This window comes from Scleropages formosus, chromosome 21 (genome assembly GCF_900964775.1).
Source record: "Scleropages formosus chromosome 21, fSclFor1.1, whole genome shotgun sequence".
Classification (NCBI taxonomy): Eukaryota; Metazoa; Chordata; class Actinopteri; order Osteoglossiformes; family Osteoglossidae; genus Scleropages; species Scleropages formosus.
In genome coordinates, this window is record NC_041826.1 from 7709655 (window position 1) to 7736437 (window position 26783).

The 26783-nt window shown below is 57.4% G+C and overlaps 1 protein-coding gene across 5 annotated transcripts; it reads left to right on the forward strand.

Moving 5' to 3' along the window:
• Positions 1 to 1102: 1102 nt before the first annotated feature.
• Positions 1103 to 22866, forward strand: itprid2 (ITPR interacting domain containing 2). 5 transcript variants are annotated; one of them, XM_029247192.1, is made up of 19 exons: positions 1103 to 1200; positions 9692 to 9927; positions 10115 to 10151; positions 11387 to 11436; positions 11982 to 12035; positions 13892 to 13934; positions 14019 to 14102; positions 14204 to 14412; positions 15933 to 16576; positions 16729 to 16780; positions 17653 to 17741; positions 18020 to 19417; positions 20187 to 20261; positions 20343 to 20470; positions 20592 to 20736; positions 21304 to 21369; positions 21667 to 22008; positions 22196 to 22308; positions 22428 to 22866. In XM_029247192.1, the coding sequence occupies exons 2-18, from the start codon at positions 9735 to 9737 to the stop codon at positions 22301 to 22303; spliced, it is 3717 nt and encodes a 1238-aa protein (XP_029103025.1). In that variant the 5' UTR covers positions 1103 to 1200; positions 9692 to 9734; the 3' UTR covers positions 22304 to 22308; positions 22428 to 22866. The 5 variants fall into 5 exon arrangements, with proteins under 5 accessions (XP_029103025.1, XP_029103023.1, XP_029103024.1 ...); XM_029247190.1 differs by lacking the exon at positions 1103 to 1200 and adding an exon at positions 1405 to 1633; XM_029247191.1 differs by lacking the exon at positions 1103 to 1200 and adding an exon at positions 5317 to 5588.
• Positions 22867 to 26783: the final 3917 nt, after the last annotated feature.

Consider the following 26783-nt stretch of genomic DNA (forward strand, 5'->3'; position numbering starts at 1 on the left):
ACAAGAACACTGTCGCGGGGTTCCCCGCTATACGACACTTAAGTAGACCGAAAAATTGTGCTTTATTGCGAACCAAGCGGGGCTCTTTCCCCCTTTAGGAATAATTTAAAACGTTATCAATGTGGACAAATAAACAAAAGCAAATAAATTTTCAGTAAAAAGGCCTCATATTTGTTTTTGTTTCTTTCTTTTTCTTTTTTCTTTCTTAACCTTAGATGAAAAGACATGAGTGAGACATGAGATATGAGGCCACACTTGAGTTAAAAGACAGGCTTATGTGCCCCCCGCGATGTTCAAGTGCTCAATGGGGGGGCGGCTCCAGCAGCCTTGGAAGTGCATCAATCAGGCCTTTCTCGCCATATCACACATCCCTCCATATTTCCACCTTGGAGGAATGTTTGATTTTTGGAACAAAGTGTTTGCATCACACCTGTTCTTCCCATCACAGAACTGGATGAGGTTGACTTAAAAATAATAATAAAAAAAAAAAAGCCTAAAAGAGTCAAATACCCTACAGGGTTCACTTGGTCAATTCCAGCACAGAAAATGTCACCGTATTACACTTTCATTTACTATCCAATTTTTCTAAACACACATCCTTTGGACTCACATCCCCCCGATCTCACAAGTGCATGGTAAATGTGTAAGTGCTTTTGTTTAATGATTTTAAAGAACGGATAACCTTTACGCAGCCACGGGTGTGTGTACGCTGCTTCATGCGGCATACAGTGACAAATGACTGTACTTTGCAATCACGTGTCTGCATCCAAATCTCCAAATGTCCATAAAGCGCTCAACACGCCCAGGGTCACGGAGGTCCAGAGTCCATCCTGGAAGCACAGGGCGAGGCAGGACACGCGGGTTGCCAGTCTGCCGGGTGTTTGGACACAGCGCGAAGAGGAACGGGGAGAACTGACCGCGCGTGGATAGAAACAATCGGGAGGTTGCAGGTTCGAATCCCGCACAACGCACTCAGCCTGTACCCGCGTGAGCACAAAGTGTTCCCCACCTCTTGAGGACGAGTCAACAGCGGTGTTTCACCGGGACAGCCCTCCCTCCCCCCGCCGCTTACGTCACGAGAAGGAACTCGACACTGTGCGCTGTTGTTAAGTTGTTTATGTCGGCCCACCTTACGCACAGGTGAAGGTGCTTCCTTTCCGTGTCGGGACTTTTCAACAAGTCGCTGCGGTTCAACAGACGGTGTGTTTCTGTGTGAGAAGTAAAGACGTTCAGGAAAAGCGAGCACTTTTTGTAAAAAAGGGACAGCGTGTGTGTTACTTTGTCGCTGCTGCCTCGAGAAATATTTATAATTTAAAAAAAAGTGACTCAAGTGAGCACGCGGCGGGAGGGGCGGCTGTCCTTTTTCTACCGTAAGAACTTGTGTGTGTGTGTGAGTGAGTGAGTGAGTGAGTGAGTCAGTCGCTCGCTCGATCAGGATACACGTCCACTCCGGTCCCTCTCCCCGCGCGCCTTCCTCCTCCTCGCGTTCCTCCCACCGCGCACCCTCCCGCGCGCTCCTCCTGTCACTCCCGTGCGCGAGACGGAAGCGGAAAAGGCGTCCTTGTTGCGAGAAGTTCAGCGAAGTTGTGCCGCTGTCCGGCTGCGGCGTCGAGAAGCCCGTCATAGTACCATGGTAAGAGTGAGCGGCTCGCCGCGATCTGCTGCTGGTACTAGTGTAGTGGTGGCGCGAGCGCTGAGTAACTTGACAACAGCTGCTCGAGCTCGCGGGGAACCGCGTTGCGCGCGAGCTGTCACTCCGGTCAACTTAACTTAAGACTTAGTTTAGTTTAGTAGTTGGGCTCCGTCCGTTACCTCGTGTTACGCAAACGTGTCGCACCTGCTTTTTTTTTTTTTTTACGCGGCGACGTGCGGCCGCGTTTAACGTCTCGAGCGCGCGGTCCGGGCGGCGTCGCGGTGCGCTCGCGACGGAACGGACGCCGGGGAACTTTCAGGAAGCTCGCGACGAGCGCGCGCCTCCAGTGGGTCTGAGCCGGGCTGGGATCGCGGGGGCGCGCGCGCGGCTGCTCTCGTCTCGGTACAGCCCGGTTCCGCTCGGCTCTGCTCGGCCCCGGCCCGGCTCGGCACGATCGATGTGTGTGTGTGTGTGTGTGTGTGTGTGTGTGTGAGAGAGAGAGAGAGAGAGAGAGAGAGAGAGAGAACGCAATCGCGCCTCCGACGGGACCTCCTTGCACGGACCCAGTAGTTCGATGCGCGTCCCAGTGGTGTCGTCATGTACTGTACAGCAGTGTATGTGTTTATTTACCAGTGTATTCCTTTACTCATGTGACGTCGCAGCGCTGTGACAGGAGCCCAGCTGTGGGCGGTGCCCGCGCGCCCTCCGCGGGAAGTGTGTGAAGGAGCCCGTGTTGCGTGGGAATGACACGCGTGGAGAGCGAGCGGCGCCACTGCTTCAGCCTCCTTACCTTTCCTTTCCTTTCCTTTCTTCTGTTAGTTTGATCACCGGCCTGCTGGGCAGGTGTGTTTTTACACCGTTTCTGACTCCTTTACACCTTTTCTGTCATCAGTGTGATTCCCCCCCCCCCCCCCTCCGAAGGTTCATGACATCCTCTACACTCCGCATCTGAACACACGAAAACAATCCTCACCGGATTCCTTGAGTTCTTCTCCTTTCGTTAACATTTCGCACATCTGTGGCGCGTGCGGCCGTCTTGCCGGCCAAATTATTAAACGGATGCGGGCTGCCATTCATAAATAGCCTCCATCCACGGCCAGCGCACGCAGGTACATAACCGGGTGTAAGGAGCGCAAAACCTGCACCCTGAGGGACTGAAAAAAGGAAAATGGTTCTATAAATCGACTTTCGCCCCATTTCCTACATCCAGGTGGGTGTTTGTTTGGAGAAAGCCCACAATTTCTGTCGCCAGCTGTTAAACGTGGCGAGGGATCTGTCATGGTATGAGCAGTGTGGTGTGGTATGGTACGGTACGGTGTGGAAGTTATTAGGTCTGATGATTGCTCTGCACGGTCCTGTAACGGCCAAGGAACACGAGGGCCGTTTTACAGAAGCACGTGCACCCTGCTCCCACGTGACATTCCCATGTTGACGAGCAAACAGTTTGAATAGTGAGAGGAATCTTCCGGAAGAATAAGCACTTTTCTCGAGGGTCAGTAATAGCCGCCCGCTTTTGATTTTAATAAAATTGCCGTGCTGTATAAAGAACGGCAACGTAAACGAACGTACGTATACCCAGGGACCTCCCTTCCTCTCCACTGTGTGAAGGATGGCGATGAGGTCTCGAGCAGATCACAGCTCCCCCCCCCCAGGCGGTGATCAGCAGGGCGACGCTGACGCGTTTTCTCTGCTTTTCTTAGCCAGGATCGGGAAACTTTCCAGTTGCTGTCACTTCCTCGCGGGCAGAGCTGTTCGTACAACCCGTGCCGACGCGAGAAGCCTTGCCAGTTACGAAAGCTGGTCTCGAGCCCGGCGGAGGGAGGGGATGGTCGAGCGAACGCATATGCGAGCCGCCCGCGTGAGCCCTTTCCCTGGCGTTTCGTTGCTTTATGGTGTCCCGATGTTCCTTTGATTGCTTTATGATGCTCATGTTCGTGCATATCGCAGAGGATTATTGCATTACTTCAGCTTCTAGATGATTCGTTTGTCCAGCCACGAGGATCGTACTTGCATAAGGAGCCCGCTGTCATAACAGCGGATTGACTTTGAAAAGCACATACGGTCTGATCCTCCGCGACCCGTTTATGGGTCTCGCAGAAGGGCAGCGGTTCCGCTTGCGGTCACGCGGGGACTTCCGGATTGAACCGGAAGATCCGTTTCCTCCGGTTTGGACAGCGGCGGCTCTTCAACGATGCGTGAAGTTTGAGGGGGGTGTGGGAGTGTGTGCCCGAGCTGCCGATGGGGAGCGTCGTTGGAGCCTCCAGCTGCTTGTTGCTGCGGAATCGCTGCGGATTTTTGGCCCTTTTGTCCTGAGCGTAGCTCGAGAAAGGCCTCGGGGGGCTAATTGGGCTCCGTCCGCACCGATGGATCCCGTTTACCGCGGTTCCGCGAGAGCCTCGTTCGGCGCACGCGAGGCCTTCCGAAACCCCGCGGCCTCGCCCGTCGTTCGGTGCGAACGATCAAGCGCCGTGAAGTAAAACGAGAGAACGGGAGGTCATCGGGTGGCTGTCATTTGAGGAAATACTTCAGACGTGTTTCGTAGTTCTGCGGGTCGACGAAAGCCCCCCCCCCAGTAAGGAAGTTGGCGCCGTCTTCTTCGCGCCAGTTGAAGTGCGAGGTGGTGGTTGAAGGACTCCGACCGTGGCATTTCCGGTTCCTTTCTCGGAAGGAGGAACCGCGGCCGAGCCGGCGCGCGCGACACCGCGGCCCTGCGCGCGTTGCCCTGTTTGCGAGCGGTCGGCCGCGGGTCCCTTCTCAGCCAAATTGATTACGCTTTGCGCGTATTGATTACGGGCGGTAGGACTCCTTTGGGTTACGGTCACTGTGAACGGACAGCGGAGGTGGGGTGCGTTTGTGCTCGAGGACGAGGAGGGAGCGGAGATGAAGGCGTACGTCTCCGGGATCGGGGTCCCTCTGATCTCTCCGCCCAGCCGTTTTGATCCGCTGCGTCGGCACTCTGAGCTCCCCCGTTACCTTCTTTACTACGTTCACGCTGAAGCCGAGGTAACGGTGACCGCGCTCAGGCTAATGATTCATCGGTACGTACCGTGTTGCTCGGCGCCGAGCTTTCGCACCTTGCCTTAGGATCCATCTCAGAAACAGTAGGGTACCTGGCGGCGTAGCGGTTCGACCTGCTGGTCACAGGTTCGAATCCCATTTTCAGCTGTAGTACCCTTGAGCAAGGTACTTACTCTAAATTGCTCCAGCACAACTACCCAGCTGTATCAACAGGTAAATAACTGTAAGTCACTTTGGAGAGAAGTGTCGGGTACGTGTAGATTTTCGGGTCGAGGGTGGCGCTCCGACTGCGGAACGGCCCTGCGGTCGCAGGCAAGAGAGTTGCAAAAGAAAAGAAGGGGGGGCGGGGGGGAGTGGTTTCAAATGGTTCGGTTTGTGCCGGATTCCAAGATGCTGTCCAAACACGCAGCGCGGCGCGACTCGCCCTGTTCGCCGTTGGACTGCCCTCTTTTCATTCCTTCGTAATCCTTCCCACGTCTGCGTTTACTCTCCTTTCTCCGAGGCGGCGTCTCGCGTTACGCGTTTACCCCGATTTACCCATTTATGTTCCCGCTCTGTCAATTCAGGGCGACTCCCTCGATCACCTGCAGCGGCAGGAGTGGCGTTTTAGGCGGATTCGTTTGGATTGTAAGGCGAAGAACCCAACCGGTGCGGTCCCTGCCGAAATGTTTCGCCCCACCGCTCCTTTGCTTGGTTCTCGAGAGGTCGGAACGTTGGTCTGCTCATAAGTAGGACCGTGGTCAACCTTAGTCTTTCTCCCGTACTCGTGCTTTACTGTACCGCTTGGGTTCATTTTGCTGCTCGCGGAGCTTCGAGAACGGTCCGGTGTTTGCACTTGAACCCGGGCAAGCGATACGGCCCCAGCCGCAGACCTGTCGCGCGGCTCTGGAACCGGGAACCCGGGATATGAGCTGAACCGGGGAGTTGGAGCACAGAGGTAAAGAGCAAATAGAGCAATAGGAGCTGTCGGCGAAACGCAACCTTATCTGCTGTCGCTCTGCGGTTCGCACTTGGACACACATTCAGACGCACGCACGCACGCACACACCCATGGGTAACACCCGTGTTTGGCTCGATTCGAACCTCAGCTCCACGAAGGCCGCTTCTGCCCGTACGGCTGACTCCGAATTAGACGTCCGTCGAAGGTGGGCCGGCTCAGACTTTGACCGCGCTCCGCGCTGCTTCCCGGTTCTGGCTTCGTTGCCGGCTGCGGTCAGAGACACCCGGGTGAGCGAAAGCACCGCTCTTCCCGCGTTCTGTCGGCGCCACTGTCGGACTCGCGTACCGCGGTGAGCGCGTCCGGTTTCTGGCAGCGGGAAGGTAAGGCCGGGGTTTGTCCAGCTCGGCGTCTCCAGGGGAAAGCGAGCGACCCCGGTCGACTCCGGGTTCGTCGCCGTGGCCATTTATAGCAGAATTAAACAAAGTCCGTTATGTTTAAACTGCGACGGAAATTGCCTCCAGTCGCGGTTCGAGTAGGAATGTTACCAAAAGTGCAGTTATTATAAGCAGACTGTCAGATCCGTGATGTACGGTGCTGTCCGGTCGCGGTCGTCGACAGGGATTGGCTCCACGCTCAGGAGTGCGTACCGCTGTGAATCGCAGCCACTTGTGCCTCCTGTACTTCTTCGTTATGTCAACCTCGTTGTGTCCGAGACCCACGGAGCCCTGACCGTGACCCTGAGCGGTCGCGCTCGTACCCGAGCAGGCGGTGATGCTCTGACTGATTGCATTCAAGGTGGTGTGATGGACGCGCGTGCGTGTGAGCAGCATTGGTGACTGTATTGAAGTACAAAGAGGATGGCGTATTTACTGCGGTATGATGCTTTTGGAGGATCCGGCCCCCGTTGAAATGATGACCGTGGTCCCTCCGGCGACGCTCACCCTCAGCAGTCGGTCACTCAGCGCGTCGGCGCGTCCAGCCCACGCGTGTCAGCTCGTTCCCCGGGCCTGGCCTTTCTCCCCGATGCGGTTGCCCTCGTGCAGAAGAGCACGCCGGCGACCCTTGACCCTATCCGGGGGGCGATACGAGCGACGGCGTCCCGGTGGCTCGACCGGAGCCGATTTTGCCCATTGTTCCCCGTGCCAGTTTGCGCTCGGCTATTTCGGGCAGTTTGCCGCGAGCGGCGCTTCGTCGTGGGTCAGGAGGTCGAGCTGGATGTTTGGGACGCGGGGACGCTCACTGTGGACGGCGGCTCAGACTTGGCAGAAGATGTGGGAATCGGAGCGTCTTCGGTTCTGCGGAACGGGGGTCAGGGGAAGGGGGCGGCGGCTTCGCGGCGTAAAAATAGAATCGCCCTTTGAATCGGCTATGAGAAGCTTCGGTTGTCGAGGACAGCGGCGGAAGCGAGGGCGGTCGTTTACGCTTCGGCGGCTCCGTTTTTGGCTCGGGCACCAGCTGCTGAAATGCGGTGGACGGTAGGGACCGATCGGGGGGCGCGACGGAGACCTCGGGGTTCCGCCTCATTCGCATCCGTAAATCGGTCGCTGATCAATAAATGCCACCGGACCGGCCCCGTGCTAAACGTCCTTTTATTTGCTCGTCGAGGTTGTTCTAGGTCAAATGTCCGCAAACTTCCCCTTCCCACTTATCTCCTCGCGTTCCCCGGACCTTAGCCTCGCTCAGATAAGGGCTCTGCGTTGAAAAGGGACCGCCGTCGGAGGCGACCGGTCCGATCGCGGAGTTCTGGGAACCCGAGGACCCGGATACGGTCGGGCTCGAGGCCCGGAGGGTGTCGTAATCCACCTGGCAGTCATCGCTCCGTGACGACGATGACCTCGGCGCTCAGGGCAAGGCCTGGAAACGAGGCCCGAACATCTTTGATTTGATTGCGGGCGCGCCTCTTCTGACCGGTGCGCCCGAAGCCCCTCCCGTTCTCCTGGCCCTGCGCTGCCGGACGCTCGCGGCCCGTCGTTTGTTGGCAGACGTCCGGCGGGCGCCGCCGCCGTACGAGCTTCCCGGCTGGACGGGCCGTGCCCGCGGCGCTCGGTTCGGTGCACGTGATGGATTAGGCCGCCGTCGCGCTTGTTATCTCCATTTCGCTCACAGCCTTCGTGCAGCAGGTCGTCAGGCTCGCACGCACACCCGCACCCACACACACACACACACACACACACTTTACGTAACAGCCCTCCTGCGTTCACCGTCGACTGAATTTCGGCGTCGCCCCCGCGTTGGGTCCATCCTACTGAACCCGGTTGTCCGCTCTCGAACGCCTCCGAGCCGAGCGGTGGCGGCGGCTCGTACCCGAGCGCGGTCGGGCGTCGGACGCGCGTGTCGCTTGCGCTCAGCCTCGGGATGAGGAAGAAGGCGGCGTCTGAAATAACCGCTGTTCGCTCAGCCGATCGCCGTCCCGGTTGACATTTATTCGTTTATCTGATGCTTCTCTCCAAAGCAGCTTGCAGTGGGTTACCTGTTATGCGGCTTTAACCGTTTATACACCTTTCTGAGGGGCGCGTCTTTAACCGCTGCGCCACCTGCTGACCCAGACCTGGGGCTACTTTTGTTGTATTTCCCCTATGTGTGTGTGTGTGTGTGTGTGTGTGTGTTGAAAACAGTTGCGCGTTGGCTCAGCTGCCTTCTCAAGAGCAAAACTGAAGATCCGCGACTGTGTGCGTGATGCCGGTTGAGCGCGAACGCCGACGACTGACGGCTGACCGCCGACAGCGCCGCCCACCGTCGCTGGGGGGCTTCCGAGCGCCGCCGCCTCCCCGCTGTTTTTGCGGCACACCTACGCTGGGAGCAGTTGCGTGCGTGTCGCAGCACGAATCGGGAGTGAAGGCCCGAAACGAGCTGCTAAAACGAAACACAAACACACACACACACACACACACTCTGACTGAAACTGCTCGTCCCAAGGAGGGTTGTGGCAAACCAGAGCCTAATCTGGCAACGCAGGGCCGGAGGGGGAGGGGACGCGCCCGGGACGGGACGCCGGTCCGTCGCAAGGCACCCCGAGCGGGACTCGAACCCCAGACCCACCGGAGAGCAGGACCCGGCCGAACCCGCCGCGCCGCCCCGCCCCCTTTCGCACATAGACAGATACGTTCGATTACTGCAGTAGCTCGAGCGCGTGGCTAAATTACCACCTCTCTTACAACATTATGGCCACTTTGAAAGAGCTTTTCGGCATTTTATCGGAATGCTGCTTGTTGTAAAAGTGGGACGTTAGGAGAGCGTTTGGGAAACTTGTGAAAAACACTTGCGGGAGATATTGGGATGGTATTTGGCGGAATATTTGCATCTGACGGGTACGCGAGCCGAGGGATATGATAAGGCGACAGGTAACGATGTCGGAGCTGGAAGCGAAACCCCACCCCCACCTCCCCTCCCCCTCCGGGTTTCACATCATGCGTGTTTGCGCAGTTTGGCGTGTTTGCCCGGGACGTTTGCGGACACTCGGCCCGTTTGTCCGCTAAGTGAAGGGGCTCCTCCTTGAGGCCTATTTACGGGCATCAGTCCATCAGCGCGCGATCTAATAATAACCCCCCCCCCTTCGCTCCCGCTGTCCATTCTTCTTTTTTCCTTCTTCTTCTTCTCTTTTGCGCAAAGTTCTGGTCCAAAACAGGAAATGACTTCGCAACAGCAAGTAATCTTTTGAACCAAACACACATTTCCTGTTCTACTTGTTTTCTGCCTTTTTTCATCACACTCGCTGTCCCACTGCTGCTCTTCTCCGTCCTCGGCGCACCGTCAGTGAGTGTCTCCTGGACTCTGTGTGTGTGTGTGTGTGTGTGTGTGTGTGTGTGTGTGTGTGTGTGTGTGTGTGTGTGTGTGTGCGCGCGCGCGCTTCTGAAAGTGCATTCGGCATTATTGACCCCACTGCCCCGTTCCTCGAAATTAGTGCACTTTTTTCTCGGTGACCCACAGCGCTGATTTGGAGTCTCCCGGACCTTAAATAAACGAGCAAGAAAAGGGGCTCCTCCTCCTGTTATTAATAAATTCCATTATCGATGCAAACCGGTCCCAGTATATGGGGGGAGGGGGAGCTGGGGCGGCAAACCACGGTCACGTGACTCAACGTCTCTGCCCTTTCCTTCCAGGTGAAGCGCCCCGTGCCGTAGTGCCTCCCGGGAGCGGTCGGGCATGGAGGGGGAACGCGAGCCGGACGGAGGCGGAGGCGAAGGCGCGCACCCTTGGAAGGCCGCCACCGCCAGGAGGAAGGCCTGGGCGCTCAGCCGGGACTCGTGGCAGCTTTCCGAGAGCCAGGACGAGGACGCGGGGGGGCGGCCTTTCCCCGAATCCAGGCGGGAGAAAGCCTCCCCCGCGGAGGAGCCAGGTACGCGTCTCCTCACGCCGCCCTCACCGCGTCCTCGCCGCCCCCTGTAGCCAGGTTCTCCCGCGCGAGCTGTGATTTATGTGTTTAAAGCTTTATTTTATCTCTGATTTACATGCTTTTAAATCTGCGCTTTCCCACTGTCGTCTCTCAGAGCGCATTTCTGATATCGTTCTTGTTATTTTCCCAGAATCGAACAAGATCACGAGCTGGCTCAAAGAATGCAGGTACGGGGGAAGCCGTGCGGCTCCCGCGTCGTCGTCGTCCTCCGGAGGCTTTCCCGTCGAGGAAGGGCGCCGTCCGCGCGTGAACGCGTGTAGTCGAAGTGCGTGCGGGTGCGGGAGTTGTGCGATTGCGTGACGTCGGTCGGGTGCACACCCGGCTCGGCGCTGGGGCTAGAACGCTGCCCATCTTCCGAGCCCCATATATTGTGTGTGTGTGTGTGTGTGTGTGTGTGTGTGTGTGTGTGTGTTTTCCCGGAGCCCCAGAAAAGTCTTGCTTTTGTACTCTCCAGATGCCTCGTGGGACAGCCGTGATGGAGGGCTCACTTTCTTCTCCAAAGCACTGCGTTTCATTCAAAGCGCGATTCCTTCCGTCCCTTAGCGACGGGCGGGGGGGTCGGAAAAGCGCGCGATTCTGAAAGAGCGCATCCAGTTCCTTCCAAAAGTTACCTTTGTGGTTGTTCACCCGCAGGTTTTCTCCGCTTCGGTTCACTTGTTCCGGATGTTGTGTCGTGTCCGGCGAACGTCCCTCCGGGGCTCCCTCTCCTCTTCTTTCCCCGACTTCCGCTTCGGGACGTGCGGCACTTTTTCTTTTCCCGCAAGCGTTGCTCTGGCTCGCGTCCCCGGCTCGGTCAAAGGGCGGCGCCGCTGCCCAGCAACTGGTAGCATGGTGCTTTGCGCCGCCACCTTTGGACCCAAAGATCCCAGGTTCGAATCCCACCTCCAGCTGTAGTATCCTTGAGCAAGGTACTTACCCTGAAACTGCTCCAGTAGAAATACCCAGCTGTATAGATGGGTAAATAGTCGTAGGTAGATTAACACTGTAAGTGGCTTAAGTAAATGGAATGTAATGTCTGCCCGGCCTGTTCCGGAACTTTCCACGACTCTCGTAGGCAGGGCTGCGAATGCGCGGCGGCGCATCCTCGGCCTTGCGCGGCGAAGCGGGCGAGCCGAGGAACACGCGAGGTCGCGGCGGGGTTCGAGCCCCCCTCCTTGGGTCGTGAGCACACGTGTCCGGATAGAACCGTCGGCTCTTTTGCTTGTGTTTGTGTGCGTGTTGAAAGGTTTCCATCCACCGGACAATGCTGGCTTGTGTGTGTTTGTTTGTCTCTGCATGTTTGTGTTATGGTTCTCTCTGTGTGTGTGTGTGTGTGTGTGTGTGTGTGTGTGTGTGTGTGTGTGTGAGAGAAGCTGGGAAAGGGCACATGCTTCACGTGGTGACGGTTGTGCTCTGTCAACAGGACTCCTCATGGGGCATTTCTGGATGAACAAGGAAACACCACAACCAGGGGTGAGCACTGCGAGCACCAGCAGGGGGAGCCGCGACGCACAACTTCGAGCGAGTTAATCGTCGCGCCCGTCCCTGCGGGATGCTGTCGGAACACGCTTCTCTTTCATTAGAAACCCCGTGAGGACGGTGACCTCACAGTGACGCGGTGGCAGGCGGTCGTGCGCGTAGGCGTGTTCGCCCTCCTGGGGCCGCCCGGCGCAACTTGCTGCACTTTCACAGCCGTGTGTCTCCGTGACAACATCTCCTCCCCTTTAAACGTGTAAACCTCACACCCCTGTTACCCCTGTTGCCCCGCTCTGCCATTAGGTCAGCAGATGCACGTGTGGGGATCAGGAGAACAGAAAGGGTCCGGCGACTGACGTCTGGCCGTGCGTTACGCTCTTTGCCGGCCCTCGGCGCGGTCGCACATTCTTAGTGTGTGCTTACTTCCCCATTTGCCCGTGTGAACGTGCGCGGAGTCTCTTTACTGCTCGGTCTTTGAACTGCTGCGCGGTTTTAATCCAGACGTGTGTGTTCAGCGCTGAAGGGATCGTTCTGTGCTGCAGGAGTGCTGAAGAACGGCTGCAGCTTCGAAGATGATTTGTCCCTGGGAGCTGAGGGTGAGTGTCAGAGCCCTCCTTTCAGCTCGTTCTCCTTGCTGCGGGGCATCACACGCAGACACGCACGGCGTCACGTCCAACCTCAGGCCAGGGAGCTCCTTACTGCATCCAGCCTGTGAGAAGAGCCTCTGTGGGAGCTCCTTGACTTTTAGTGATCCGTCCGTCCGTCCATCCATTCACCCGTCCATCCACCCGTCCGTCCGTCCGTCCGTCCATCCGTCCACCCGTCCATCCATCCGTCCGTCCATCCATCCATCCACCCGTCCATCCATTCATCCACCCATCAATCCATCCATCCATCCATCCGTCCATCCACCCGTCCATCCATCCATCCGTCCACCCGTCCATCCATCCATCCGTCCATCCACCCACCCGTCCATCCACCCACCCATCCGTCCACCCGTCCATCCATCCATCCATCCACCCGTCCATCCATTCATCCACCCATCCACCCATCAATCCACCCGTCCATCCATCCGTCTATCCATCCATCCGTCCATCCATCCATCCGTCCATCCATCCGTCCATCCACCCCTCCACCCATCCACCCATCAATCCACCCGTCCATCCATCCATCCGTCCATCCACCCACCCGTCCATCCACCCACCCGTCCGTCTACCCGTCCATCCATTCATCCACCCATCCACCCATCAATCCACCCGTCCATCCATCCGTCTATCCACCCATCCACCCATCAATCCATCCGTCTATCCATCCATCCGTCCATCCATCCGTCCATCCACCCATCAATCCACCCGTCCATCCATTCACCCGTCCATCCACCCGTCCGTCCGTCCATCCGTCCACTCGTCCATCCATCCGTCCGTCCATCCATTCACCCGTCCGTCCATCCATCCGTCCGTCCATCCATTCACCCGTCCATCCATCCATCCACCCGTCCATCCATTCATCCACCCATCCACCCATCAACATCAATCCACCCGTCCATCCATCCGTCCATCCATCCGTCCATCCACCCGTCCACCCATCAATCCACCCGTCCATCCACCCACCCATCCGTCCACCCGTCCATCCATCCATCCGTCCATCCACCCGTCCATCCGTCCATCCACCCGTCCATCCACCCGTCCATCCGTCCATCCACCCGTCCATCCATTCATCCACCCATCCGTCCACCCGTCCATCCATTCATCCACCCATCCACCCGTCCATCCATCCATCCACCCGTCCATCCATCCATCCGTCCATCCACCCGTCCATCCATCCACCCGTCTATCCGTCCATCCATCCACCCGTCTATCCATCCATCCACCCGTCCATCCACCCATCCATCCACCCGTCCATCCATCCATCCACCCACCCGTCCACCCATCCATCCTCCCATCCATCCATCCACCCCTCCATCCATCCATCCATCCATCCATCCATCCATCCATACAAGGTCTAGGTTTAATATGATCAGTCCAAACTGAATGGTGGGACAGCAAGACTTGAAGCAGCTGTCAGGTGGCTCACTTCACAGCCAAGGGCATCCAAAGGTGCATCCACACTCCTCTGCTGGGCTTCATCAGTTCCAGCCACAGCTGAAGGTTGAGCTTCCAGGGACAGTTCTCCATCAGCAGGATCTCCGCACGTGTCTCGGGCACCGTCCCGTGCGTACGACCGTGGCTTTGTTGTTATGACCTGTGTGCGGAAACGCTTCCATGCCGGCGTGTAGAGCTATGGAAGAGCTGTGGGGATTTTCTCCGAAACAGGAGCTCTGTGTGTGCGGTGATGCGCCGGCCACCGTGGGCTCTGTTTATCTTCTGCTCCAATGTCTGTGCAGAGGCGCTCACCTCCTGCTTGGGCCTGTTGTCTACTCATGACCCTCTCTCTCCCTCCGTCTCCTCCGCAGCCAACCAGCTCCAGCCCAGCGGCGCCAAAGCCGAGCCGTCGTGGTAAGTCACTGTAGTCGTCAGTAGTCGTCCCCGCGCTCCGCCCACCCTCCCGACATCAACGCTGAGCACCCGGTTCTCCCGCAGTTTTGAGAAGAGGAGCCACTTCCAGCAACGAGGAATGAGCGTCACCTCCTCTGGCTCTGGCAGAAGCAATACCACGGTGTCCAGGTGAGGCACCGTGGCTGTTTCCTCCCCTCCGAGCTCGAGCCTCCGATTTGCGCCCCGCGCCGACTGTCCCTCTTCATTTCTCATGCGCCCTTTCTGCGCAGTGTCTCGGAGTTGCTGGACTTGTATGAGGAGGACCCCGAGGAGACCCTCTACAACCTGGGCTTCGGCACCGAGGAGCCAGACATCGCCTCCAAAATCCCTTCTCGCTTCTTCGGCTCTTCATCCTCGGCCAAAGGGATCGACATCAAGGTCTACTTGAGCGCCCAGCTGCAGCGCATGGAGCTCGAGAACCCGAGCTGTGCCCTGACAAGTACGGCCGCTTGCCGCTTGGTATCGCGTGTGGCCTGGCGCCATAGATAGAGACCGCAGGGAGACGAGGGTGTACTTCGGGTGTGACGCTTATTTGTACCTTCGTTTCTTCAGCTCCTCACTTATTTTCCCCTTCATACAGCGGCGTAATTTTCACCGTGCTGTTCCAGTTCAGGGGAAGTACCTTGATCGAGGGCACGACAGCAGGAGGTGGGATTCGAGCCCCGGGGCCTTCGATTGTAAGTTGGCAGCTCTAACCGCTACGCCACCTGCTGATGGACCGCAGGGTGTCGGTGGAAAGACGCCCTCCGTTAGCTGCGCTGCTCTTTTACCGTTGCCTTCTGGGAGACCTTAGGCCGCCGGCTCGGCCTGTTTTGCACCCAGCGCGCATCGTGCTCCGCCAGAGAGCGAGCGAGGACACGCTAGGGCGAACGAAAGGAGTCTCAAAGGGGGCCTTTGTTTCTCCCATCCGGCCCGCGGGACCGATCGGTGACGAAGCGGGTCGGGCTCGCCACGCCGCCCTCGACCCGCTCGCCGCCTCACTGCCGGTCCTTTTTGTTCGTGACGCATTTGCATGAACGCCGCGGCTCCGCTGGGCTGGAAGGGATGGGACAAAGCAGCAGGCGCCGACGTGCCGCGCTGGGGGGAAGGGAGAGGAGGGGTCGGGGGGGCCGCGCAGAAAGACTGCGGTTAAAAAAAAAAAAAAAAGCTGCTGAACACAAGGACAGAGTGTAGCTCTGCTCCGTACTTCCTAGGGTACAGCGGTCTGCTCAGCGTCACTTTCGGGGCTTTTAGGGGTCCTGTCGCCCCTGAGCTAAAACGGATGTTCTCCGCCATCCCCAGATGGAGCAGGGTGGCCCTTCGTGACACAGCGCAGACGCCAATATCTCCACGATAAGCAGGATGGGTATTGGGACGCGCACGCAGGTCGTGAAATGCGTCGTTTGGCGCCAGTTTGCTTCGGACATACACGCGCTCCGTTCTGTAATCCCGCGCGTCGAGGAAACCTAGAAAACCTTTTAGCTGTTGTCGACCTCCTGCCAGGGGTCCTCTCTGGGTGTGTTTCCACTAGAACCCTTTTACCCATGAACCCAAAATCCTGTCCGCAACACGCGTGAAGAGCGCAACACATGGGAGCCCGAGACTCAACATCACGCTCTCTTTCGGTCGCACAGCGGGAAACATCCAAACGCACACGCAGCACGCGGACAGGATTTTGGGTTCGTGGGTAAAAGGGCTCCAGTGTTTCCTGAGAGATCAGCAGGTAGTGTAATGGCTAGAGACCCTGCCTTCCACTCGAAGGGTATTGGTTTGAATCCCACCTCCTGCTATGGTGCCCCTGATCACGGTACTTACCCTCAGTTGATACAGGAAAATTACCCAGCTGTGTCAGTAGAGGAGGGGAATAACTCCTCTACCGGTGTTTTTGACCCCCAGCAGCTCATGAGCTGTTACCCCCTGCGGAGCGGCGAGAGCTGAAGGGCGGCTATCGGCGTTACCGCGTCCTCTCTTTGTACGCAGGTCGCTTCCGGCAGATCAAGGTGCTCACCACCGTGGCCAACGCTTTCTCCTCGCTCTACTCGCAAGTGTCAGGCCAGCCGGTCCAGATGATCGGAGAGTCCGAGCCCAGCGAGGAGCCCCCGCCGCTGAAGAAGACCAACTCTGCAAGGAATGTGGCGAAGATCCTGAAGAAGACCCTCACCAGGCACAACCTCCAGGCAGCTGGGAATGGAGTCGGAACCCCAAACGCTTCCGCCGTGTCCTCGGACCCCGGCGCGGCCACCGGTTCCGATTCGGGGTCGAAGGGCCACGCCGGGGACTCGCAGGAGCTCAAGAATGAGCAGAAACAACCTAAACTACTGCGGAAGAAGGAGAGCTGTCTGGCGACCGTCACCGAGGAAGCCCACCTTTCCGAGCCCGTGGGATCGGGGCCACCTGGGAAGGAGGGCGCCGCCGATCAGGTCAACGGAGGTTTGGATCACGAGGAAGTCGGACCATGCGCTCCGTCCGAAGGTCCCGGCGCTTCGGGGGAAGACGCCCTCAGCGCAGATGAGCACAGAGCAGCTGCGGTGCCCAACGCGGACAAGGACTTCTTGGCCCAGCGACCCAACCCTCGTATCGCCCTCCTCCTCACGCAGACCAAGGACTCCTTCGAGATGGAGGAGGTACGGCATGAGACCGGCGCGTCCATTTTCAAGCTTACATGTTGTTCCCCAAATCCAGGCGTAACGATTGTCCTGGAAGTCATGTGTGCTGTGGTCAGCCTTGTCTCTTTGGCTCGGAATTATTTAAACGTGTGCTTGTGCTTCCCTTGTAGGTACAAAGTATCGAAGGAGAAGCCCCTCTCGGGACCCACGGAGCCGGAAGTGGTGAGTCTGAGAAACGACGACGTTTAAGGCGCGGCGTAGCCTCGTCGGTTGAGGAGACGTGGAGGTGGCGCCTGAAGGTTGCGAGTTCAAGTCCCACATTTCCTCTGGCGGTATCCAGGAGGAAAGTGTTATTTTTATATCGCTCCCGTAAAACGGACGGTTATAGAGGCAGCCACAATTGTCGCTTTGCTGAGAGCCTCGGCGTGATAGTTCATAGGAATACACGTCATGAAGTGCCAGTTGGGTTCGCTACACCCTCCTTTTGTGAACGGAGGTGCCGCGAAGGTCGGGGATTAGCGTTTGCCCGCTGGAAACGGGATACCGTGCATTGTTTCGGCCCGCCGGTTGTACGCAAACGCTCGGCGCAGCTCGGCCAGTTGAAGACTTGTAGCAGATAAAATTCTTCCGCTGGCGTTATCTAAGCCAAGTCACGAGTTTCAGGTTTGCGTGGCACGAACAAAGAAGCCGACTGACGTCGAGCCTTTTAGGACAATGATTAAATTAGGCCCGGCTCCGATACCGTAGAACCCGGTTTTCTAAGAATACCTCCACCCGTGACCGCTCATTGATTATCTGTGACGCACTAGGAAGCTGGAAATAGCCGGTTGCCGCCGGACCGCACCGTCACAATTGACCGCGGGGCCGACGGCTCCTTATGCAACTTGAACGTTCGGCACGTGACGTTGGAAAAGAACACGCTTACCTGCGAAGGCAAGGCCTTCTCGGAACGGGGCTGCGGGGAAGGGCTTGCGACGAGCGCGTAGAACCAGCCCCCTGCCGGTGGGCGGGCGACCGGACCGGCAGCGCGGTCCCGTGCTCTTACACGCCTTACTGGACGATCACGGCCCTGTCGCTATGTGTCCCCCGAACAGAACACCTGCTGAGGATGGCCAGCCAGCAGTCGGACAGCAGCGGCTTCGCCGAGGACCCCTCCGCGGACAGCTGCGCCGCCTCTCTCAAGGTGAGCAGCGGGACCCTCGGCATCGGAGCCCAACGTGGAGCTACACGTGGTCCGCTGCCAAACACGGGTCCCCCGCAGCTCCTAGGTGTGCTTTAGAGACTGTGCTCGTGAACCGCTGAGGGTCCAAACAGTCTGGTTCTAGTCTTGGGTTTGGTTCTACTCGAGCCTCCTTTAGCGTGCAGATTTTGGCGACGAGGTTACGCTTTGCTTCTGTACTCTGAGCATTTTCACGACGCGTCGTTTCCCTACTCGTGTTGAACCTCCGGTGCCCCGTGCAGGTTCAGGAGAGCTCGGACAGCTGTGACAGCGAGCACACCATCACATCCCCTACCTGCGACCTGAACGTCCTGCTGGACCACCCGGCCTTCGAAAGGCTGCTGGGTTCCAAGGAGGTCCTGCTCGCCGATGTTCCGAGAGTCGTGGACTCCGTCGACGCGGACGCCTTGAGCGAGGACCGCATCGAAGCCCAAAGCAGCACGGAGGGACCCGGTTGCGTGCTCCAACCCCTGTCCAAATCTGGGGACGAAGGCTCCGTTGAGACTTTTTCCGAGTCCGGCCCCACCTCGGAGTCCGGTGTCCCCGCTGAGCTTCGTTCTCCTTCGTCTGCCGAGCACGACTCCGTCAAGGAACCCGGTCGCACGACAGATTCCCCCGATGGCCCCCACTCCTGCGACAGGGTGAGGGGGGCTCTGCTGGGGGTCCAGCAGAAGGCCTCCTCTCTGTGCGAGGAACAGGATGCTCTCGTGTCGAGGGAGAGCTTGAGCTGTCGACAGCGGTTCTCCCTGAGGAGGTCCAGCTCCCTGCCCTCCACCTTGCTGAGCCCCTGCCGCGTCGTATCCTCCGTCAAGATACAGATCTGCCCCGGCGCCGTCCGACAGTGCTCGCCACCTACCTTCACCTACAGCTACACCCCCGAGCAGGAAGACGAGACGGAGTCCGCCGCGGAAGAGTGCGAGGATGAGGAGAGACACCAAGTGAGGTCCTCCAGCCCCGCCGTGAAGCATGCTTCTCTGGAGATGCCCTTGCCCCGCATGCCCCAGCAGGCAGAGGAACAGCCCGACAGGGCGGCCCCCTACCCGTTACCCGTGCCCCCGTACTTGTCGGGCTCCTCCTGTTCCCTGCACAGCGCCCCGGGTGACTGGCCCGAGCGCCCACTGGGGGAGCACTCCCGATCCTGGAGCACCTACAGTGTGCCCAACCTTCACCGCCTCGGTGCCCCCTGCGGCTTCCACAACGCCCCCTGCGGCGTGCCCACTCTGCACCGCCTGGGCGGCCCCCGTGGCCTTCACGGCGCCCCCTGGAGCACACCCAGCAACGCACCGTTCGGCAGCCCCCACAGCGCTTCTTGCCACAACCTCCACAGCGCCCCCTGTAGCCTGTCCTGCAACTGCCCCCACGGTGCCATCAATACCAGCTCTCACAGCTCCCCCTACAGGTCACCGTATGGTGTCCCGCCCATCGCCCCTTATCACCATCTCCATGGCTCCCCCTGTAGCCCAGCGTTCAGTGACCCTCTTTCCATACCGTACTCTGCCCACCCATACCCGTACCCATACCCCTACCCCAGCAGCCCCCTGCCCACCCCCCCTAGGTCAGCCCATTCGGTCTCCAGCACGGAGATGCAGCTGAGACGAGTTCTGCATGACATCAGGAACACGGTGCAAAATCTGGCCCAGGTAAGAGCCCATGTCCTCGCCCTGTAGCGTGGGGCACGTTCAGGTTCGAATCTGACTCGAGGAGTTAACCTACTTACGACTATTTATACAACTGGGTCATTTTCTTAGGGTTAGTACCTTGATCACGGGCACTAGAGCAAGCGGCGGCATTTGAATCCGGGTCCTTTCAGCGGAAGGCATCGGCTCGACTATGCCACCTGTTGCCCTTTAACACGAAATGGAGCTGTTTTACCTGTAAACCAAAAAAGCATCCACGGAAGACGCGCGAATAAAGCGCTCTACAGTGAGACGCAAAAATTTCCCAGCTGTATAAATGGTTAAATCACTGCAAGTAGCTTTGGAGAAAGGCGTCAGCTAAATGAACGAATGCGAACGTAAATCGCACGCAGCTGCAAGGCTCTTCGGATAGAAGCGAACCAAGAATCCTCCCTCACAACTGCCGAATCCCTTCCGAAATTGAAAAAAGATCTCAGAATGCCTCTTTCAGACCGATTCTCTCCTGATCTCCTGACAGCTCCATAAATGAGCATCACGTTCATCTTAGTAGTTCCCATCAGACTCGACTCTAACGTGAGACAACTGTGCTGCAGAAGTCGTATGTCTCTGGCTGAAGCTCTTCGTCGGTTGTGCAGTTTGCTGTTTGTTCTGTGTTGTACGTCACTTTGGGGGGGGGGGGGGTCTGTTCTGAATGAATAAATGATGTCGTAAATGTCATTAGAAGCTTTCGCTTCCTGAGTTCAAGCTCTTACTGCCCTCTCTCTGCACACAGTGCTCGTCCCTCGCCTCCGACGGCTTCTCCTCCCCCGCCTTCAACCAGCAGGGCCCCGTGCTGTCGCTCTACGAGGTACGTCGGCGCGGTCAGGCCGGTCGGCTTCGGCGTTCGGGGGGTTAGGGTTTCACGCTGCTCCGCTCTACCTCTCGGCAGAGCACCTTCCAGGAGCTGCAGGACGTGCAGAGGAGCCTGAACCTGTTCCGCACACAGATGATGGACCTGGAGTTGGCTCTGGTGCGGCAGCAGTCCACGCTCTACCAGAACCTGAGCGACGGCGAGAGGTGGGACTTCCGCGCCCCCGTGCCGAGCGTGTCCCTCCGCGGGGCAAAAATAACCCGAACGGGAAATGACTCCGCGGCCCTCGGACGTTTCCTGATCCTTTGTGTGCGTGCGTGTGTTTAGGCAGGAGGCCCAGGTGCTGCAGCAGCTGCGCAGCGCGGTCAGACAGGAGCTGCAGGAGCTGGAGCTGCAGCTGGAGGATCGCCTGCTTTCCTTAGAGGAGCAGCTGCGCTCCTCCCGCAGCGCGAGCGCCTACCGCCACCACGCGGTCAGTGTCCGCAACTGCAGCCGTAACACAGCTCGGCGCCCGGAATGAGTCGGGAGGGTGAGGAGGGTGGCCATCGCGGTGACGCTCACCTTTACGTTTATTCACCCGGGAGCTTCGGAGAAACGATACGACGCATTAAGGAGATTGTACCTGACGGTTTATGTACGGCACTTACAAGGACACGTTCGAAGCGCTCGGCTCCCTGCGGTCATTCGCCTCACCTTTACGCGCCGTCCTGTCCGCTCTATAAACTTCCGCTGTAGTGTTTCTCTCAAAAAAAAGACTCCCCGTCAATTGTATGTGCAGCCTCCCCTGTAATATGTGTGGGCTAAACTGGTTTTGGACAAAGTGACCATGCGCACCTCTATCTGTGTGTGTGTTCTGTGTTGGATGCCTCTTTTTTTTTTTTTTTGAGAAAGGCATCTCTGAGTGGATACATTGCACCGTGGTTGTACGCCGCAGAGCGCTGTAATGTGCGGAGAACTCGTCCTCTTTTGCGCGCGTGTCCTGCGAGCGGCCGCCCGCCGTCACCTGCTGTCACCCGCTCACGCCCGCTCGCTATTGCAGGGTCTGCACAGAGCGAGAAGCTCAGACAGCCTGTCCAGCGCGTCGTCTCTGAGCGCAGCCGAGCCGGTGAGTGGCGCCGTCCGCCTCCGGGATGGACCCCGGTGGCCCGTTTGCCCTCTCCATTCACAGCGTTGTACACGTACTCATGTAGCTGACGCTTTTTTCCAAAAACCTACGACTTGCAACGATTTACCCATGGATACGGCTGGGTAATTTTACTGGAGCAGTTTAGGGTAAGTACCTTGCTCAAGGGTGGTGCAGCCGGAGGTGGGATTCGAGCCTGCAACCTTCGGGTCCGAAGGCAGCGGTTCTAACCGCTACGCTACCAGCTGCCCTTTTATACGAGGTGTTCTGTGCTGCCAGGCGTTGGAGATCCTGAGGGAACACGCCGGCCACGAGGGCCGACCCAGCGCCGCCTGCTCCACGGCCTCGGGCTTTTCCTCCCGATCCGGCAGCCCCGCGAGGGCCCTCCGTAGTCGAGGCGCCGCCCGGGAGCGCGGGTCCCATACCCCCGAGAGGTACGGCTCATCCAAGGCGGGGGTGTACCGGGCATCCGTCAGCCTCACTCCCACCCCTCCGCCTCGGCCGGGCGTGGCCCCGGTCTCCGCCGGCGTCCAGCCCCCTCCCCGCGAGGAAGCGGACCCCGGGGAGCAAGGAGCGAGGGGACGCGCGGTCAGTCCGCACCTGCGGCAGCTCATCGAGCAGGTGAGAGGTCCGAAGGTGGAGCCCCGCCCCTTCGGCGTCCCCCTCCGCAGGTACAAGGCGGGAGCCGTCCCGCCAGACCGTTCGCACGGCGCCACGTCTATCGTGCGGAACGCAGCCGCTTCCGTCGCGCCCGTGAAAGCGAGAGGCCCGCTGAGCTCCTCCTTCCCTTTGTCCTCGTCGCTGGCAGGTGAAGGAGAGCATCGCCGACGAGGTGCGGCAGGAGATTCTCGGCGAGATTCTGGCCGCCGTGGCGCCGTGCAGATCAGCCGCGTCGGCGAGAGAGCCCGTCGCGTGAGCACGGTAGTGAAGGCTACAAGCATGTCCGTGTGTGTGTGTGTGTGTGTGTGTGTGTGTGTGTATGGGGGAGGCGCGCTCTGCTCCAGCCAGGTCTAAAAGGGACTCTTGTTTTCTCCCGTCAGCTCAAGAGGACCAACACTGCAGAGCAGCATCACTCTGAACACTTGGAACGGAGCGCTGACGACACACTCCGAAAACACACTAATGCTACTGTGTGCCGTGCTACTCACAATAACCCCATGGCAGCATCCCTCAGGGACGCCGCACGTGCGAGTGTGTGCGTGCGTGTGTCCCTCACTCTGAACACTAACCCGTGTCTCACTACGCTGGTGTGCGGTCCGGTGCTTGTACTGCAGCAGGTGGTGCGGGTGGAAAGGAGCGAATGTCGGCGAGGAGCGGGGCCCCGATCCGGGAAGGCCTTGAGGACAAAGGGGAGAGCGCCCCCCCGTGGTGACTACTGTAACTGCTCCGCCTTCTAATGCAACCTCAGTGAGGAAGTAGCTGTGCAATACTTGCTGCTCAACTTGAACTGTAAGAAAAAAAATAATCTGCTGTTCTCAAGCATGTCTCGGTGACCTTTTTGTCTCTCCCCCCCCCTTCATTTTTTTTGCTGTCATGGTCCGGCATCACGTCCGTACGGTTCATCCGCACATGACCGGACCTCAGGTGACGGACATTAGATTGACCAGCCAGTCCAGCGCACCACAATGTTATTTTTAAAAATAATAATAATAATAATAATAATAGAGATAATATATAGTAATTTTTTTCCAGAATTTTCAAAAGCTTTTTCTAACAAAAATACTATACTTGCAGATTTGGAGAGAAAGTGTTCTAGAAGCTACCAGCACCACAGGTCTCTCTTACTGTCTCGTTTTGTCATATTATGCTGCGTTTCGTTAAGCATTTTTTTTGTGCGTCGCAAGATTACAGTCACATGGAAATGATTTTTATGACACATTGGAACGGCGGATCAACGGCATAACCGGACCCCACCCCCCACCCACCCGTGCATCCAGTCATGTGGGGATGAACTGTCGTTGCTAAAACCAGTGTTACACGGCAGGACCTGTTATGGGAGATGTCGGTGAGGTGGGAGTGAGAGTCGAAGAGACCCCTGGGGGGCTCCGGCTGTGGAGTAGGCTTTATGAATTGAACCCGTTTCTCCGACACCCCCCCACCCCACCCCACCCCACCCCACCCCCAATGGATACTCATCCTCATACCACTCCTTTAAAAGTGTTAGGACACCCCTGTCTTTCTCCGCTCTCTGCCTTTTTAGAAGTAATTCCTGCCTGACATTTTTCTACTTCAGAAAACCCGTACTAATGAGCGTATGAATTAACGATTATATTCGCGAACGGAGATGATTTTTAAACCAGATTGTTTACCTTTGTCACTCTGGGATTCATGAGGGAAGAGCTGAGCATTAATAAAGATTTATTTATTTTGAATACACCAGGCGCGCTTGTGTTTTGTCGGGTGCCGCGGCTCGAGGGGAAATTTTCAAGTGCGACGTTCTTTTCGGCACAAAGCATGTATTAAAAGGTCAGCTTCCCGTTCGAGGGCTTCGGGAGAGATGTAAATCCAACACTTTGAGGTAACGTATCTCCGGTTTCGCCCCGCGGCCTGTTTTAAAAGCCCTCGCTCTCGCAATTCATCGCCATGGAAACGCGGTTCCCGTCGAGGGGAGGCCGTGGGCGAGTCGGAAATAACGCGTTTTCGGACCAAGTCGCTTTTCTGCATGTCGAGGCCCTCGCCCCTAGGGCTTATTTCCCCAGCCGATTAATTCCTCTCGGGGTCTATCGTGCATTTCGGCGGCGCGTCTGTTTTCCTGCGCAAATCGATGAGGCGGTATTAGAATATGAAGCAACGAGGGGGAGTTCTGGGTGGGAATGTGTGGAAAACTGTCACTCTTTCCTGCTCCGTATGGATTCGGTCTACTGGTCCATTAGTGCGTAATTGGTTTGGAGGCAGAACAACGCCAGGAAACAGATGGACGGAGAGGGGAGACCGGGGTCCTCGCTGGGGACATGTGACGGGAAGAAAGGCTCGCGGAAAGACTGGCGCGTCACCCTGCACGCTCTCGCTCAGACCGACGGTGTGTTGGTGCGTAGCTCTGGTTACCCCGGAGCCACACCGTGCCATCGTGGGCTGGGAAGAAAGCGGTCATCTGGCCAGCAGTGTGTGTGTGTGTGTGTGTGTGTGTGTGTGTGTGTGCGTGCCGGTGCGGTCTTTCCAGGATGGAGGCACAGAGAGCTGGTAATCTTTATGGAATCAAGGCTGCTTCATCTCAACACCCCCTGTCCAAATGCACTTAGCCGAAGGCAACGCAGGCCAGCGGAAATGGGCCCCCTCTCGCACTCCGCTCGTGCATTTTCTGCCTTCCGTAATTACATTTCATGCTTCCGGAAGCTGAAGGTAACGACTCCCAGGCCCTGCAGCCACTTCAACCCCTCTCCTCCGCAAACATCTGAGCCGGTTAGTGCATCTAAAACACCGCAATAATGGACCTGGAATCCATGTCATTTGGCATTTCCTCACACAGCAGATGCTTTCCTCCAAAGCAACGTGCTGCGATTATCAACCGGTACTTGGCTTCTCCCTTTGCCCTGTTGACGTACAGTTCAGGTCAAAAATGTTGGCACCCTTGCACTTTTCTCCCCCCGATTATCTCTAAAAATAAATCGAGAAGTTGGATTCCTCGCGTGTTCGGAGACCCGGGAGGACCCCGTTGCCAGAGTCCTTTTGGGAGAAAGTCCTGCGGACGCACGAGACCAAATTGGAGCGTCTCGGTAGAGCGCGTCATCTCTACGTTTACACGGAGCGAAACGAAGCCTTCCGCGACGAGAAGACCTGCTACGGTGGAACGCGGAGGAGGTGCGGTGATGTTTCAGGGTTACTTTGCAGCCTCTTGCACTGAGCGATTTGAACGCGTGCGTGACATCGTGACGTCAGGAAGATAGCGAGGCTTCGCGGAGAGCAACGTCATACCCGGTGTCAGAAAGTTGGGTCTCTCTGGAAGGTCGTGGGTTCCCCAGCATGACGATGGTCCCATAAAGCACCCAGGTATCGGTCCGAGACAAAACGCTGCACTCCCCTGGAGAGATAAGTCGAGAGGTCGATCCCGTTGAAAACCTGCGCGGAGATCTGAAAGCAGCTGCTGGGAGATGGAACCCTTCAATGTGGGACGACATGGGTGACTAAAGGAAATGCTTCGCTGCAGTCATTTTGATGATCGGCTGCTCTACCAAATATTGATCTGGGGTCTCAGTAATTTTGTCAGCACCATTTCTTTGTATTTTTTCATTTAAATGACATGTTAAGCTCTGAATCAAAAGAAGAAGGTTGTGTCATGTTAACAATAATGAACCACGGAGACCAAAAAATATTGGTCAGTTTCAGCTAATTTTTTACTTGATCTATTTGCAGTAAGTGCAAGGTTGCCAATATTTTTGCCCATGCCTGTACAATGCTAGATACCCTGCATCAAACTCCCGGCAGCCTCTTGCTCATTAGTACAACGGTGCAAAGTAAGACACGCACTATGGGCTATCCACCCGGAACACGTCTTTGGGCCGTGTGAGGAAACCAGAGCACCCAGCAGGACCCACATGAACACGAGGGCAGCACGGAAACTCCGCACAGACCGAGTCAGACTCGAACCCGCATCTGGATGCGAAGTCCAGGTACTTTGAGGCTTCAGCAATCCCCCCCCACTGCGTCACCATGCACTCCAACATCGCGTAATGGCATTGTACAGCAAACCTTCTACTTGTAATGCAAAGCTGGGATCCACCAATGAAACAAAAGCAGTACCTTTGCATGGTAAATCTGTGTAATTAGATAGATGGCAGCCCAGATCAGAACTCTCCCTCTGTGGCACTAGTAGAATAAGTACCGTAATAAGCAGACTTTGCAAAAACGGACTGAAATGCCCAGATTTGCGTTTGCTAAAGGACAAGCGAAAGTTCTGCAAAGTACATCATGTGGCACGCAGGAGCAATATTTGAGGAACGCTAAAGCGAAGTCGAACACAGATCGAGGACCTGCGATTAAATGAGTCGTTCCGCCGCCCGAAGGCAGACGTGCTTCAGATGGGGGAACGTACGCAAGTCGGCGAGGGTGAAAAAATAAAAGCTTCCTGCGCTGGGCTCATCAATAATGGACAGTGCATCAGCGGGTCCCACGGGGAGCTTATATTGCACTTTTCACTGGGCTGCTAATCAGACCTTGCAAGGGGAGGAGGCGGAGGAGGCAGGGGAGGCGGGAGGCGCCAAGCCCATCGGAGGCCGGGCATCGCACCCGGAGCCGGGCGGAGCTGCGGCCGGGGTTCGAAAAGGAACCGTGTCCAAGTGAGGACAGTTGCAGGGCTTGCCAGAAGACACTGCAGCAGCTTTCCACTTTGTGCCCCTCCGCACGGCTGCTCTGTGCACACACCCCCTCTCTCCCCACCCCCCGCTCACCCTCCCTCCCTT